This window comes from Monosiga brevicollis, genomic scaffold (genome assembly GCF_000002865.3).
Source record: "Monosiga brevicollis MX1 MONBRscaffold_3 genomic scaffold, whole genome shotgun sequence".
In the NCBI taxonomy this organism is placed as follows: Eukaryota; class Choanoflagellata; order Craspedida; family Salpingoecidae; genus Monosiga; species Monosiga brevicollis.
The window spans coordinates 482,624-499,793 of NW_001865040.1; the positions used below are offsets into that span (position 1 = coordinate 482,624).

At 56.2% G+C, this 17,170-nt stretch overlaps 1 protein-coding gene across 1 annotated transcript; it reads right to left on the reverse strand.

Moving 5' to 3' along the window:
* Positions 1–356: 356 nt before the first annotated feature.
* On the reverse strand, positions 357–14,757 carry MONBRDRAFT_55 (uncharacterized protein; the record flags this gene model as incomplete). Its single annotated transcript, XM_001743252.1, has 12 exons — positions 357–471; positions 615–670; positions 797–872; positions 981–1,096; positions 1,205–1,440; positions 1,577–1,630; positions 1,832–2,636; positions 5,377–5,397; positions 5,707–6,061; positions 13,772–13,829; positions 14,014–14,114; positions 14,201–14,757. Coding segments are annotated over 12 exons (2,550 nt in total), but the record flags the coding sequence as incomplete, so codon positions are not given.
* Between the last annotated feature and the right edge of the window lie 2,413 nt (positions 14,758–17,170).

The window sequence follows — 17,170 nt, forward strand, 5'->3', positions numbered from 1 at the left end:
AATTAGCCCCAGTTTATGCCGTGCATCTCGAGGCTGCTATGGCCCACTCAGCAAGAAATTGTAAATATGATTAAAATCAGTCTGATTGCATTCCCGCTCCCATATTGCATCCTAGGCTCCTCAAGTATGTGCGCTGACCTCTGATTCGGAGAAGAGAGTGAAGAAGAAAAGCAAACAAGCACTTTGACTTTGAAGTTGTTGGTTAATACAAGACTTGTTTGTTGCCACACATGAAAAGCCCCATGGGCTCTGATACGGTTTAAAGTCCCGAAAAGACCGTATTGCGCGCTCCGCACGCTTCATATGCTGGCCAAGCAATACACTCAGTGAATGCCTGGTCCTGCTTCCGCGGCCATTGCAGCTGGTGCTTCGTCCGCCAAATTGGTGCGGGCATAGGCATCCGAATCAATGGCCTTGCAATGAGTGATGGCGTAACGCAGCTTTCTGGACATGACCTGTTGCGATGAATACCTGCATGCATAGTAAAGGCAAAAAGACACGTTGGGTCAGTGCTCCACCTCGGAACCGATCATGGCTGCCCACAAGCAGCTTGGTGGGGCTCAACCACAGACTGATATTCCCTTTCTCTCGATGAAGACGAATATTCCACGAACCGAGGAAGCTTGAGCAGGAAAAAGCAAGTTAGAGCCTCTGGCAGCGCTGCATCAGCCTCCGGCGTGCCCTCGTCAAACTTGTCAATCAACTAAGTACATGGCACGAATATTCAAACAGTTTGGTTAGCGGTGCACCAAGTCAACTCTGACTGAAAGTTGCGATCGGGTACGCGTGAAGGTACACCACCAAGACTTGCCTGGAGCTTAAACTGATTGCCGGCGAAATCGGCCTCGGTTCGCGGCAGGCGCGTGCGACCCCTGGCAAGCAGCCGGGAAGCGCACACAACAACGCGTCAGGTCGACTGAGGTCACAAATGCTGACGACAAATCCTTGGCCACCTTGCCAGCTGCAGCATCCACACTCACCAAACAAAGCGAAGGAAGAGGCTGTGCTCCTCGGGCGTCATGGCAGCCATCGTTTCCCAAAACCAGCTCACATGGTGTGACGAGGCTTCGCAATTTTTGTACTTTGTCATCCAGCGCTAAAAGTTGAGTCAGACCCCAAGCCAAGCATAGCATGAAACAATGCCATCAGATGCAATCGTGATCAAGACAGTTCGGGTTACCATGAAAAAGCATTGCTTACTAACCAGCAACTCAAGATCAAAGTGCTGCCCGCCAGAGACGAGCGACTCCAGTTGGTCGGCGGAGAAAAGGGAAATGACGGGCAAAGGCACGACTCGAGCCAAGCCACGACGGATGGCTGCGACTTGACGATCAAATTCATGTAGGCGGAGCTCTAAGGAGCGGCGCACGTATTCATCGCGTCGGGCCAAGGTCAAGCGCGCCCCTGGCACCACCTGATAGTCGACACCCTCAAGCGAGCCTACACCAGGTGCATGGGGCGTGTGTGGGGCGTGTGTGGGGAAAAGAAAGAGGCAAGATGAGCAGGCTAACAACCGAAATGCGACGCCTGCGAAACAACAATCATGCCTCGCGCGGCACGACGTGCAAGAACATACTCGGGGTGGTCGTGGGAAAGTCGCATTGTTCAAACACATCGGCTGGCGAGACAGCTACGAGTCAAACCGGATTTCAAGGCAGCAAAATAACGAGGCGTTTTTTGTTTTTGTTTTTTCGGGTGAGCAAGCATTGCCGACATGTACTGTGTGGCCTAGCAGAAGAAGATGGGTTTGGAAAAGAAGCAAAGAAAAAAAAGAAAAAAGAAAAAACAGTTTTGACCCATGCAAAAATTAACATGAGGCATGACATACCACTGATAAACTCAAGCGTGGCAACGTAATTGGCAGCCACTTCCTTGAGGTCACCAATTGTCAGGTTCAAGCCGGCGATGAGACGCCAAACACACGGTGCCAACTGCAAGGTGATTGGGCTTGAGGTGCGAATTGCGATGCCAATGAGCGTGCCCAGGAATTCAAAAAGCTGGAGGTGGTAGGCGCTGTCTGAAGTTGGGTTAAGCAGAAAGGCGTCGCGATTGTCGCCAGCCTCGTCGCGGCCATTGGGCGTTGGAATAAGCAGCGGCACAGAGTGATTACGTAGCTCCTCGCACATTTCAGAGATCGACTCGCTAAATCCACCGCCGGCATCATCCAAACCTTCCCCGCGAAACTTGACTTTCCAGCAGCGCGAGGAAGCAAGAAACACGCTCTGGTCCACCGAACGGAGCTCTCGAGCCGCTTGCGCAAACACGGACTGGCTGCCATCAGGCCCTGCCAGCCCCTCGGGCGTCCGCTGAATTTGCACGCGGTTCAATGTTATGGTAACGCGAGCCGTGGTCTCTGTCGTGCGCTGCAGGATGGACTTGAGCAGTCGTTCCTTATGGCCAAAGGCGATGTAAGACTGGAGCGTCCGGAGGCCCTCGGCACTACCGCCAAGGGCCAAACTGGGCTCGCGACCCCCCAAGGCTTGTACATTCAACTCGAAGAAAGGGAGAAGTGGGAGCAGCAGACTGGACGCGTACTCCAGAATGTATGCGCGGCGCCGCAGGGCATCGACATCAACACCCTGCAAATGCTGGTACACCGCTGGTGCGGCTTTGATCGTCTCATGCGCGTCGCTCAGCTGAAAATATTGCGTACCAGTCTTGCTCTCCCGCATAGAGTAAGCGTCCAGGTGAATCATGTGCTTGTCGACAAAGCGCCGTTTGCTCTCCTCGTGCAAAATAAGCCAGGTCCCATCCGGGCCCTCGACCATGTCTGTGTAAAAGACGGTAGTGCCTGGGGTGATAAAGCCCACTTCAAGGGTTTCCAGACTTGGGCCTGCCCGGATCAAGTGGCGCGAGCCCTTGGTGACGCAGCGTGCCGCACGAGCACCCTCCGGGACCTCCTCGCCTTCGGCGCCGGCTTGGCCGCTAGCAAGGTCGAGTGTCGGGTTGATGATGGGCATGACCCCAAGCTCGTCGGGCCGCAAAAGACGCAGTTGTTCGTTGCCTTGCAAGTCACGTAGCAGGCACCAGACTTGTGACATTGAGAAGCGGTGGCCCGGGTTGGCCACGTGGACCCAAACACCATCAGAATTGCTCTTCAGCTCGAGTACCTGAAGGCAATAATTGGCAGGGCCAGGGATGGCGTCGACCGCCACTCTTTGGGGCAATCGGCTGGGTGATGGGGCCCGCGCTGTGTTCAGCTGTTGTTGTGGTGTGGGCAGGTCCGCCACTTGAGCGGCGCTCATGTGCGGTTGAAGACTGCCAATCTTAGGAGATGATAGCGATGGCTGCGAATGCAACGCCAAGGGCTGATCCGAAGTGAACGTGTAGTATATGAAGCGGGATCCGTGCATTTCATAGCACAAGGGAACGGGTACGTTGGTCAAGAAGGAAAACTAAGTCAGTCGGGATTAAAAGGACGAGTGACATGCAAAGTGAGAAGTGAGATAGAGTAAATCATGGTTCAAGGATAGCAAGCGATGGGTGTGTCACACAAGACAATAGCCAGATTTTATTTTCCTTCAAAGCACGCAAGAGATGAACCATCCTTGTCGATGGGAAACCCCCAAACAGCCACAAGCGTACCTTATCGTCGGGGCTAAACAGATATACCAGAGGACGTACACCGTCCCCCGGCGCCAGATCGGGCAGGGAAATCTCGCCACGCTTGACACCATTGACGTCAAAGGCGACGGTTGATGCTTCAATGTCCAGGTACACCCCAACAATGTCCTCTGCCGCAAAGCCTTGCGGGATGTCAATAGTCAGAGACGCGCTCTTGAGGTGACCATCGGAGAGAATGCGCGCCGCTCCCACCGGGAACTGACTCTCATTGCGACCAACGCCCACGCCGACATAGCGCCGCGCCGAACCTTTGAAGTCACAGCGCACGGCCCAGTAGTAGATGCCCGAGGTCAGGACAGCATCGGCGACGACCCATGTGTTCCGCTCCTGAGAGTCGGCCTTGAGGCAAACGGATGAGTCGTTGGCTGAAAAGGACAGATGCGATGACTCGTCTGTCCCCCGCAAGAATTTGAGTTCAGCCAGCTGCGTCACCGGACGACGGCTGCTCAAGGGCAGCTTGAGATCTTCCGGCGCAGAGGCCTTCCACTGCAACAGCTCGCGATCCATCTCTCGGGAGAAGGCGGCATTGTCAAAATAATCAAGCACCCGTTGGCCCGCCGGCAAGGGACTGCTGCGCGGCTCGCGCTGGCCTACCGTTTGCATGACCTGTGACACAAAGTCATCGGGAAAGGGTAAACGGTTGGTCAGCCCCGCCATGACTCCTGCCATGAGCTTGTACTTTTGAAACCATTCTGGCACCTCTTGTTCTTGGTTGGTGTCTAACTCGAGGCAGGCACACAACGCCACGAGGCTGCGCACAAAACCACTGTGCAGCAGCTGCTCGTTGCGCTTGATAAAAGGCTCCTCAAAGGCCATGCGACTCACGAGGGTCTCCCACAGGCTTTGTCCAAACTCGTGGAGGGCGGCGCTCAGTCCTTGGTCCGTGGACTCAACGAGGGGTTTTTGATGGCTGTCACTTTTGAGGCCACTGCGACTGAGCATCTCGTGCACGACTTTAAAGGAGTAAGCCTCGTCCGTGTTGGACACGAGACCGGACCGAAGATGCTCGATGGCCCACACGGAGGAGTTGACCCCGACGCGTGCAAACAGCAGCGCCAACTCGGCCACCGAAAGCTCGTCGCTGTCGCTCATGCGACACGAGTCAAAGAGCTGGCTGGATAAAATTGATGTGCCCTCCTCTTCGCGGCGCCATGTGTCGGCCGGATCTGACTCGTCTTCACTCTCCGAGTCGGATTGGAAGCACGACGCTTTACGGGCCGCGGGCGAACGAAGTCGCTCCGCATCGGATCCGGTGTCACCGGTACCGTCGCCCGCTTCGCTCACCTCCTGTGACTGCAAGCTTGGATCGGCGCCCGAAGCCACCACGTTGCGCAGCTCGCGCGTGAGGTCGGGGCCTGCCGTACCAATGAGAAAGGTGAGGCGCTGCAGTGACCAGTGTCGCGTGGCTTGGCGTGGATGGCGTAGCCACAGGGTCGCCAGTGCTAGCGCAAGCTCCATGCAACTTGGAATGTTGCCCTTGCGGGCTAAGATGGCTACGGCTGCGTATATCATGCCAAAACTAGCCGTGGTGGATAGCACCACCATGTCTGAATCATGATGCTCGACCTCGTCTTCCGACGTCGGAAAGTCCTTCGCTACCTCGGCCGAGACGAGGGCTGCCAAGGGCCTGATCAAGTTGACGTTGCGCTCCATGAGGTGCATAATAGCGTTGATGATGGGCTGCAGGGATTCGACCGTGTTGGCCGCTCGCGCAGACAGCAGCTTCATGAGATCAACCAGCGTGAGCATCACGCGGGAAGGCGACCAGGACAGCTGATCAATCACTCCCGGCCCCCGTCCAAGCCACGTCAAGCAAAGTTGACGTGCCAGGCCGACCTTCATGGCCTGTGTCAAACGAACCAGCACGGTGGGCTGCTGATCAGCAGACGCCACGGCGGCAATGGCGTGCGTGAGCGAGCTAGCACTTCGTACTCGCACACCAAGCAGGTCCACGGGCTGCTCCTGGCTGAAGTTTTCACCCAACCGATCCTTCTCCCGTGCAAACTCCAGCTCAGCGGGCTCGGGCATTTCGTTGGCGTGAAAGTATTCACGACGGTCACGCGTGAGGTCGCGAAACAAAACTGTGCCGTATGGAAAACAGTGGACACGATTCACGGCGGGAAACTCGCCGGGCAATTTGATGACGCGAGGCGCGATAATCGTCTTCTCAGAACCGGCATCCGCTCCCAATTGACCGTGGTCATTGGCGCCCCACACGAAAACTTCGCCGCGATCTGTGACGGCGACGCCATGCTCCGAAGACAAAGCACAATCAACCACCTTGTGCGTGTTCAACGCGTGTGCCGTCCGAGGTTGCCAAATGACTGCCTCAGTACCGGTCCCAAGGCGATAGCGCCGTCCACCACCCCACACGTAGAGAGCACCGGATAAAGAAATGGCGGCGCTGGTGCTTGAACCACACACCACCTTGACGATGCTCGGCGGCAGATGCGGCACCTTGATGGGACGAAGAATTTTGCGTCGGGGTGTGGAGACGCCACAGCGGCCTTGCTCGGCATAACCCCAAGCAAAGACGGACCCGTCCTGAGCGGCGGCAAGCGTGTGACGATCCCCGAGCGCGATGTGTGTAATTCGCCGACTCACCAGACCTTCGACCAGCGTGGGCACCGTGCAATCCGTTTCGTCGCCCATGCCAAGTCGGCCATACATGCCATGGCCGAACATGAACAGCTCACCAGATTCAAGCACAGCACCGCTGTGCGCTTTGCCGCACGCAACCATGCTCACATTGGTCAAAAGCTCCGGGGCCACCAAGACAAAAGCACTGATGTCGCGTCCGTGACTCAGACCCAGCTGACCATGGGTGTTGCTGCCATGGCCCCACACTTGACCGTTGTCGCTTACGGCAAGTGTGTGATGACCACTGGTAGCCACATCAACGATGATGGGCGGTTTGGCCACCGCAAAGGGCGCGGGTGCAGGTGCGTCACCGCCTTTGGCCATCAACAGCTGCCCGGCCTTGGTAATGGCAAAGTATCCCGTCTTGTGCATTGCCACTTTAATCACGTCCTGCTCCACGAGCTTTGGCAAGTGGTGAAAGCGAAGCGTTTGCGTTCCGAGTGTGGCCCGCTCGCTCTCGGGCAGCAGAGGACTGACCAGACCGTTCTTGTTCGCGCCTGCAAAGAAGCACGCAGACGAGTCATCCAAGTCGTCAATGTCCGTCAGAAGCGAGGTCAGAGAGGCAGCCGAGGCCACAGAGCGGAGGTCCGACTTGATGTCAATGTAGCGCAGGCTACCGCTCTCTGCTCGAAGCACATCCTCGGCAAAGATGTCATGCAAGGAGGCATCCTCCGGAATTGTGGCTTGCAGCAGTCCACGAGCCTCGATGCCGCGTACTCGAGTGTCAAACCCGCCGTCATGGCAGCGTTTGATGGCAAGACGCAGCACGCGAAGCGGTGCAGTGTTGTTCTGCAACACGGGCGTGGCCATGTCCGTGCGCGGCACCTCAACAACGCTCAATTCCTTGAGGTCATCCTCGTGAGTGCCTCCGTAAACTACGATGCGCGACGGCTGGTAACTCGTGTCGTCGGCAGAATGACGCACCAGGACTTCTTGAGGGACAACGTTCTCGCGAAATGTGAGCTTGATCCAGTGCGAGCCCTGCTGACCAGAGCTACTCCATGCTGTCTCAGGCCGGCCGTCGAGCAACCGGGATGCGTGTCGCTCATTCGAGGACACGTCCAACCGCTCGATGGCCTCCGTGCCCGTCACGAACTTGGTCGGCGGTGCTTCCTCCATGGGAATGTTGGCTCGGATGCTATCCAAAAGGCGCGAGCAAGCCTCGAAGATTTCTTCGTCTTGGTACTGAACGCGCAGCGGACTGGGACCAACCGCACAGCGCAGCACCTGCTCGGCCAGCGTCTCCTTTGCTTGGTCCAATCGGGTATCTCCATCCTCATCACAATCATCCGGCCTTGCCTCAGCCCGAACACCAGCCGTTCCTGCTTGCACTGAAAGTGATTGCAAATCCTGTTCGTGTTCTTGCTCGGCGTCCTGTTCCTGTTCTTGCTCGGCCTCCTGTTCCTGTTCTTGCTCGGCCTCCTGTTCCTGTTCTTGCTCCTGCAAGGGAGAGCGCGCCTGGGTGCCAAAACGGCCTGCCTCCGACCCCCTCGATGAGGGAATACCATTCGAGAATATCGGCTCCGCATCAGCAGTAGGTGACACGGCGCCACGTGCCAACGATTCGACGCCCGTGGCTGGAGCATCGCTAGGCGTGCGTGACGACCACAATCCTGTCGGGGGTGCCTGCAGCTCACTGCCTTCAACTTCGACCTTGCTAAAGGGACCCGCTGCGTCCAACCCAGAGTCGCCACCGCAACGCAAGACGTCGGCCAGCACGTCGGCGCTCTTCAAAAGGCCGAGGCAGGACTGAAGCAAGCGATGGTGGATGGTGACACTCTGCACGGAGCGATGCCACTCACTGAAGCTCTCTGAGAGCATGAGCGCACAGGCCTGAATACCGTCAGCCTGACACAACATACTGTGAAAGTCAAACTGCTGCACTGGGTTTAGAATCAGTTTGGTCAGGTCGTTGCCGCTGAGGTACACAAAGGACTGTCCGTCCACGCTGCGCCGAGTGTAAACGGTCGCCGCCGTCGGGCTCTCAACGGCCACAACAATCACGTGGCCAAGAGTAGGATGGTCACCCGTGGCACCGACGCGCAGGCGTGGACTTTGCTCACCCATGATGGCCAGAGTGGCTAGCACTGAGTGCAGCGCATCGTCGTTGATCGTCTGTCCTCGAAGCAGACTCAAGCGAATAGGACGAATCAACAAAAGAGTGTCGCGAATGTGCATCTCAAGGCGTTTGCGCCATTGCGGCAAGCCGTACAGCACTCGCAGCAAACCAATCATCTCGTCGCCAACGCCAGAAGCGTCCGAACCGTGCGGTGTGACCAGCAGGCGTGCAGCGTGGGCCATGAGCTGGGTCGTTAGACGGGCCACTCCCTCGGCATTCTTAACGCCGGGCAAAACCTGCTGCATGAAGCGGATGGTCAGGATTTGCACATTTGGCTCGCCATGATGGAAGAGATTCAGCAGAAGATCCGTCCATTTGGCCGATGCAAATCGCCGTTGCAGTCGACTGGTGCCCACCAGGGGTCGAAATAGCGACAAGAAAGTTGCCTGCGAGCTGGGGCTACCTGCATCCACCTGCCGAGAAAAAAAAGGGGGGATGTGTGAGCGTGTGCGCAAAGGTGTTTGGCTGGCAGCCGAAAGAACATCAACGCACCACTTCTTCGCAGTGAAAGCAGATGTTGTCAATGGCACGGTCTGAAAGCTCGTGGGCAAAAACGGCTCCTCTGAGCGCCAAGTAGTTCAATAGGCGAGAGACAGCGTTCAAATGACTGCGGGCCCCCTCGATCTTGTGCTGCAAGAGACCCAAGTCAAAACCTTCGGCTACAATCTGAGAGACCCTAAAATCAGGTTTGCCATGAAGCAGCGTACCCGAAGCAAATCGATGAGCCAGTGTGGTGTCACGTAGTGCACCAGTGGAAAAAAACTAATCCTCCCCCTAATGACGATACCTAGTGTTGATGCCAGCGGCCTTGATCTGCAGCTGGATTAAGGGATAATACTTGGTCTGGGTGTCCAGCAGCAGCACACCCTCATCGCCAAATTGTGGCGCCGTGACCTATTCCACCACATGCGACGAGGACAAAAAAATAAAATAAAATAAAAAATAAAATAAAAAATAAAATAAAAAATAAAAAAATAAAAATAACCCCCTCCTCCACCAATAATGCAGACTGAGGCATGGAATAACACACTTCGACCAGAAAAAAGAGTCCACCTGATCGCCCCTTACTCACACACCCACAACACCACGCAGAGCAAGATGAGAGAAAAGACTTTGTACCCTACCAACCTGATTGAGCTCCTCAAGGCTATCCTGGTGTGGTCCGCCCATCACCACGATGAGGCGAGGACTGAATGAATCGCCGTAGCGGGCTCGTAGGCGCAGTGAACGAATACAGGCGTCGGGCTTGATGTGCAAATTGATTTTGTGGCTGTCCTTGGTGCCATCCGAAGTCCAGACGCGATCGGCGCGATCATTAAGTAAATTTTGCGCCGTGGCCATCCCTGAGGATACGCTCACCGTCGCAATCGGATCAATCGAGGGAAGATCCACCGCCAAGTTCAGCTCATTCTGCATGGCTTGGCCTGCCTCGGAATCATGCTCGTCGCCGACAGCTGTTGCAGCTGTGGATGCAGAAGTGGCACCCGTGTCCCGATCACTGGCGCTGGCTTCCATGCTTGGTTTGGACGAGGAGATTGCGCCACTCGAACCCCCGGTTGAAGGGGAAGAGGCGCGCAAAGCAGGCGTCTGGTCGCTTGTGTTCATGAGTTGGGCGTGAATCTCCTTGAGGCGCTGCAAAAAGTCTTGTTCGAAAAGACGGTTAAGCACGGGCCCCTCTAGCTGCTGATGTAAATGTGCCACGGCCATGTTGATCAGGCGAAGGAGAGGGGCATGCGCTTCTGGCGAGAGCGCATCAGCAGCAGAAGAAGGCGTAGTGTCACCCACTGCAGTCACCGAATGATGGTTGCTCTCGGCCGGACTGCTGGCGGGCGGCGAGATGGGAAGTGCCTGTAGCTGTTGCAGAGATGATCGTACAATGCGCTCAACAGAGGCCAGAAACTCGAGGTAGGTGCTCATCAAATCTTGCCGGGACTGCTCCGAGCAGCTCTCAACATTGGCAAATATAGAGCCAAAGTTGGTGGCCACCTCGCGGTCGAGGGGCGAGCCCAGCAGACCACGAAGCAACTGAAAGCGGTAGGCGTTGTTGGTGCAGGCATCCAGGGTATTGGTCATGTTGGCAAGCGATGCTTGACGGAGTTCCGCGTGCCACTGCTGCGCGTCCAGGGTTTGCTCGAGGACGTCCAGCTCAATGGGGTCTCGCAAGTACGTCACAAGCAACTCAGTGATGTTTTTGCACAGGCTGGGTGGGGTAGCTTTGCCCCGCAAACCAGGCCGCAACCAGCTGTGAGATGCCGCTTGCACGAGGTCCTTCCAATCATTCCCCTCGATATCGTTGCCTAAGTCGAGAGCCGCCTGATCGGTCTCTGAAGAGACCGAGTCAGAGAGCCGATCTGGCGAGAGGGCGCGACCAGGAAGCTCTGGGCTCTTGGTGAGGAGAACGTCGGCAACAGATTCGTCGTTGACGGATATGGTACGAACTTTTGCTCTGGACCAACGCTTGCTACGCAGGACAGACAAATTTTGAGGCCGCTGAACGCGGTCCACTAGAAAGACCGTGACGTCTCGTAGCTGCTCCAAAATCTGAACGTACTCGCAACCCTGCTCCTGCTTAATGCGCACGAGATGGCTTTGAACAGCAGAACAGGCCTTAAAAATTTCCTCGAGGGCAGGATCATCAAAGTCTTGCTCCCGTAGTGCTCTGGCCAACTGCTCGGTCAGGTCCAGGTGATAAGCCAGAACAGCCGTCACGGCACCAAGAGCGCGCCACACCGGGTGGGTGGCTGGGAGACTCATGACACGATGCTGGGATATCAAGTACAGCGTCAGGGTATGGATGTCCGCATGCGCGGTGGTACTATCCTCGAGATGCGCTAGGGGCAGAATGACATCGGACATGGCCGCGGATGGTTCGTCCTGCAATCGCCCATCCTGAAGGCCGTTGAGAAAAACAGGATTAGTGAGGTAGTCCTCCAAGCTTGCAGTGTGTTGCTGCTGCTGCTGGCCAGCGCGCATAGCAGCCCGCGTCATGCTGGCGAGGGCCATGCACGCAGATTGCCCGAGATCAAAGAGCGCTTGGCGCGGATTATGGCCAGTGGCTGCCGGACCGCCACGCGCCAAAGAGTGGGCCTGCTGGTAGCTCATGTCCATCAAGACAAGATCACTCGACGAGCCCATGACACGCTCAATCAGGTGGATCAGGTTGTCCAGCGCCGCGCGGATCAGGTCCGTGCTCTGCTGCCGACCAGCAAAGGTGGACTCGGTACCAGTGCACTCGAGCACGAGGGAGCAAAGAAGTTCGCCAATTGGAGACAGGGGAATGGTCGTTAGTAGCTGGCGCACCGTGTCCACGTGGGCGTTGAGATCCTTATCGAAGGAAAGAGCGCAGCACTCTAATACCTTGCAGGCGTTGTCAACCATAAAGTGGACGTAGGGCCCCAACCCCACGTCACGACACGCACTGTTGTTGGTGACGAGGGCAAAAAGGACTCGCTGAAACTGAAGCACCAGGCGCGTGAGCGAGTTGCACACCAGGACATCGCGCTTGCTCTGAATGCCGGACCGACAAATGTCCGTCCACTGTGTCACTGCCTCACGAATCAAACTGAGGACTGAGGCACAAACGGGTGGAACAATCTGCTCCAACACTGGTTGACGCTCCACCTGCTCGAATTCAAGGCCAAAGGCGACTTCAAACGCGCGCGTGGCCGCAACGAACGAGGTGTCAGAAGAATGTGAACCACGATCTTCATCGTCCACCAATTCCACATCAAAGCCGAAAAGCTCGAGGACGCAGCTCTCAACCACACCATCTTGGATGAGACTGTCAATAATGACCGTGACAAAAAAGTCGTGGCCATCAGCGTGAATGCGGTCTGTGTCGGACACGTCCGATCGATGCACCCGTGCCAAAATGTTGCTCGTCTGGGGCAGGAGCTCGGAAAGATTGTGCAGTCGATCTCTACATCAAAAGTGATCCAAGTTTTCAAGCGAGCGGCATCAAACGACAGACGCCGTGAGCAGACGCAAAGAGGTGGAAACACGGGCAAGCCACAAACAAAAATTTGCAAGCAATCCACCAGACGAGGGTTATTGGCATGACACATACGAAACGGGCATCAAGAAGCGCCAGCGACTGCGAATCAGCTCGCGTGCCAAGTGGATGTCCTCTGGTGACGGAGCCGGCTCCGTCTTGGCAAACACCACGTCTGTGACAGCCTTCAGCAAGCGCTGACGATCCGACTCGGCAACGTTGAGGATGGGCCAGCCTTGCAGTAAGCTACAAACCCAGACGTCAAAGTGGAATGAACCAACATGACCGCAAACGTGTGCAAACAAACGGGGGAGTATTGGCAGCACAACACTCACCAAAATTGAGCCGATGTCGCAACTTGTGATGAAACGGAGAGTGAGGCCGAAGCAAAGGTCAAGAGCATGTTGCGAAGCGGAGCTACCACCTCTTCGCCAATGGCCGCACGTGTTCGCACGGCCAGCTAAAGCATAGAGCAACACATAAGAATGGGAAAAAGTGGCTGATGAGCTTTCATCGGGAGAGCAAACAGCATGCAACCCAGTTGTGTCGGCTTTGTGGGCCCAAACAGAGGCCGCACCTGAAGACTGCGCTCGAGCATGGAAAGTATGGCGTAAACACATCGGTTGCGCAGTTCTGGCGACGCGCATGATTCCATCAATGCTTCCAAAGTGCGAGCAATCGCTAACAAGGAGGCTTGATCCCCAGCGGGTGCAAACGGCACCGGCGTCAAGGGCAGCACGGCCAATGAGCCAGTCCAGGCCATGGCGTGATTGGAGCCCACCGCAACCTGACGGCAAGCGTTGACAATCGATGCGATAAGGCAACGGGCACAGAACCGGCTTTTCTCTTCGGCGTGGCAGAGAAAATGAACAGCACAAGGGTGATGACGCACCTGGGTGACGTTTTTCCCCACTAGTGTGGTGAGAAGCACGGGGGTTGGATTGGTTTTTGTCCCCTCACTCACGGTGCCAAATTGGTACACCTCATTCTCTGCTGTCACTGCCAAACCGCACGAATAATCCATCGCCGCCTGACACCACGAAAGAGCATTGAGAGCATGTGTGTGAGATCTGCCACGAAAAGAGAAACTCAAAATGGAAATAGAGGAGGAAGATAGCGTACGTTTGTGATGACGTGGTCCTCCAAAATGCGGGTGGGAGAGGGCACTGAGCCCGTGACTCGCCCATTGCCGAGAGCGCCCAAGGCGCAACTGCAATGATGAGAAGCACGACAGACCCCAGTTCAGAGATCGATGAGCCTCCTGAGGAGTGCCTCGTACCAAGGCCAAAGCCGTTGTAGGGTCGTACCTGCCCCAGGTGTAAAGGGCGCCGTGATTTGTCAGGCAGCCGGATATTTGCAGACCACACCACGCCGCCTTGACACCTGAGCCGTCAAACTCAAAGTCAATGCGCTCGGGCTGACGACGACGATCATTGGTACCATGACCCAATTTGCCTGCATCACCCCCACAAACAAAAATAAAAAAAGAAAATTAAGAAATTGATGAAGAAGAAAGGACGCAAATATTATTATTAGAAAACGTGGGGCCTTCGATATTCCACGCAGCGATGTCGTTCGTATGGAATCGGATCGGTGACGCATCAACGCTCACAAACATGAGCACAAGAGCTGAACTCACCAAAATCCCCATCGCCAAAACTGTAGATGTGCCCGTCCTCAGTCACGCACATGGAATGGGCATCTCCCAGGCCACATGCCACGTGCACCACACGGATGCCCCTGCGGACAGCAATTCAAGGCGTGAGTTGTCATGACATTTTGCAGTTTTGAACACCCATAGCAGCGGCAGAACATTTGCCTCTTACTCGGGAAAGGCAGCAACGCGTGTGGGGACGTTGACATCATCTGAGGTACCGTGACCAAGGCGGCCATAGCCGCCCCGGCCCCAGGTGTAGAGGTTGCCGGCTTTGGATACGGCGGCGCTGTGATGCCCACCGGCGCAGACCTGCACAACCTCCTCGCCCTCGAGGGCAGTGATTTTCATGGGGCGGTTGTTGACGCCGTCGCGGCCGAGTTGCTTGTACGAGTTGGAGCCCCAGGAATAGACTTCGCCTTGTAGGGTGACAGCCAGCACATGGCTGGTGGCACTCACTTGGATGAAGCGCTCGCTCTCAAGCCCCTCCACGAGAGCCAGACTGGACTCGGCATGGCCCAAAAAGGATTTGACATCGTTTTGTGGGCGCGTATGCGATCCGCAGGACCAGAGCCGCCCCTCGCCGTCAATGACAAAAGTACCGCGCTGGCCCAGAGCAATGTGCGTGGGATTGAGGCGGCTAAGAAGGGTGTTGATTTGTGGACTCTCAACGGGTTGATTGGCCACGTAACCAAGCTCAGCGTCACGCGTGTTGCCCCAGCTGAAAACCTTGACATCCTCAAATTCAGCACGATCGGGTGGTGAGAGGCGGGCGAGCTGGGTTAGCAGCAAGGCTGCCAAGCGGAGCGGATCCACTGAGCGGGCAAAAGGCTCGTCCTTGCGCAGCTGGTTTTCCAAGACATCCACCACGCTGACGACATCGGGCATGGTTGAAGATTGCGAGGACGAATCAAGGGCGGTCGTGTGCTGCTGACGTAGTTCGCTGAAGCGTTGGAGATAGTCGTGGGCAGGCAGGAAGAGCTCACGATCGCTACCATTGTGCAACAAATGCGTGATGGCCCCCAGCATGCTGACACCATTGCCAGTTTGAGCAGCGAGCTCCAGGCGAAGCATAAAAGCTGAAATGCGATCGGCCTTGTCTGGCGAAGCGCTGGGTTCACACAGTTCTTCAAGGAAGAGCTGGGCGCGACGAATCGTGTAGATCCAATTCTCCTGATTGTTATCATCGTAGATCTTTTGCAGGCTAGCCAGGGGCAGGTCGGCCAGCAAATCCTTGGCATCCTCGAGCAGGTGGCGGCAGACACTCGAATCGCTGTTGCGGTTGGCCTCGCGCAAGAAAGCAAAAAGCACGTTCACAAGCGAGCGAATGGCAAAGTGGAGAAAGCGGTCTTCTGCTGTTCCACGCTATGGGCAGAGGGAGAGGGGTGGGGGGTTGGAGAGAGACACGGAGGCATACCAGGTGAGCCAAACAACGTTGTGATGAAAACGAGCTGTGGAACCGCCCAGGACTGCCAAAGCCAAACTGGCTGAGCAACAAGGGTTTCGCCTTTGTCATATGAATGTCACATGCATCCCATCAGCTGGGATTGACAAGCTTACCCGACGCAAGATTGTGTCTCGAGATGCTGGCAGACGGGCTTGACCACCCTCAGATACTTCGGTTTCGGTAGACTGGGGAACCATCAACGTGTCACCACTGCTGGTGCCAGGAGTCGGGGAGCTGCGACGCGTGCGATTGGGCGATCCCGGGGCCGATGTGCGCTGGGAAATGCATGCGCTTGGTTTGGCCCCCGGATGAGTGGAGGCTCCAGTTTTGCTGTACACTTCGACAGCGAACTGGGCCAGATCCTGGTAAAAGCGGCGCAGGAGCCTGAGACGCAAGGCACCTCGCTCCTCAAAGACCGTCCTGTCATTTGTGTGTAGATCATCAAGAGCAAAGAACGACACACCGCGTGTGAGCATGTCAGAATGGACAGTCGAAAAACACAAGTAGCAGACGAAAACGAGCCGAGCGCTGCGCCCGCACGCACGCACCGGCCCTGGAGCTGAAAGAAGTAGAGATGATCGCGCAGAAGCAGGTCCTGCAGCTCATCGGGATCAAGGTCGGCCCATCGAATGACCTCATCGGTCACATGGGTTTGAGGGCCTTGGACACCATCTTCGCTGCCATTGTCCAGGGCCACCTTGTCCTTCTGGAGGCGAGTCCAGAGCCGTTCGAGCGACTCGGCATAGACAAAAGAGTTGCGCAGGGCAGTGTACTTGGCATCCCAAAACGTAAGGTTGAGGGACATGGCGCCGGTCTTCTCTTAAACCCTTTGCGCGCTTGTTACAAACATGCAGGTGCAGCACGGCCAGGGTCTGAAGCGGCCAAGGGCCGCTAGCATGCCACCAGAAGCCGGCAACAGAAGCCACCCGGTCGGTCAGCAAGAATACCGCTGGCGAGTCAATGGCGAGGAGGTAATGGAGAAGCATAACAAGCAAAGCAAAGCGAAAGAAGCGCACCATGCCGCGAAAAACAGGCAGGCTACGACCTGCGGCTGCCCGTCGTGAGTGTTGCACGGTGCCGTCGTGTGCACTGTGGCACGCAGGTCGTGAAACAAGCTGGGCAACCTGTAGATAGAATCAAGACCATGAGGAGAGGCAAAGCACCTGTGAATGGCAGGTTGAAGGCTGGTATTGGTATTGGAGCAACAGAGGCCACAGGAGCAGAGTCAGCCATCAATGGAGCTGACGCTGCCCTCTTGTCAGTGATGACGGCAAAGCAACGAAATGCGCATGCATGCAGCTGGCTTTGCCAGACGGCACTTGGCCTATCGCCAGTGAAGCCTTCCACTGGCGCCCCGCCAACCCCCTTCCAGCAACGACGCTCCAACGCCATTTCCCAAGAAACCATTTTGTCCACGTACCTCCCCGTGGACCGCGACCAGCAGACAGCGCGTTCAGCGTCCAGTAGCACGACCGCCGACCGCGACAAACGCGCAGCAGAAGAAACATCAAACACGACACAACACAACCAACAGTCAAGTTCGGTTACAGTTGTGTGTGTGATAGAGAGAGAGAAAATGACAGAAACATCACACACATGCACTTGAACACACACAACACACACACAACACACAGATCAAGCTTGCAACTGTATGCTTTTATTCTCTCTCTCTCTCGTTTCGACTCTCTCGCTTCT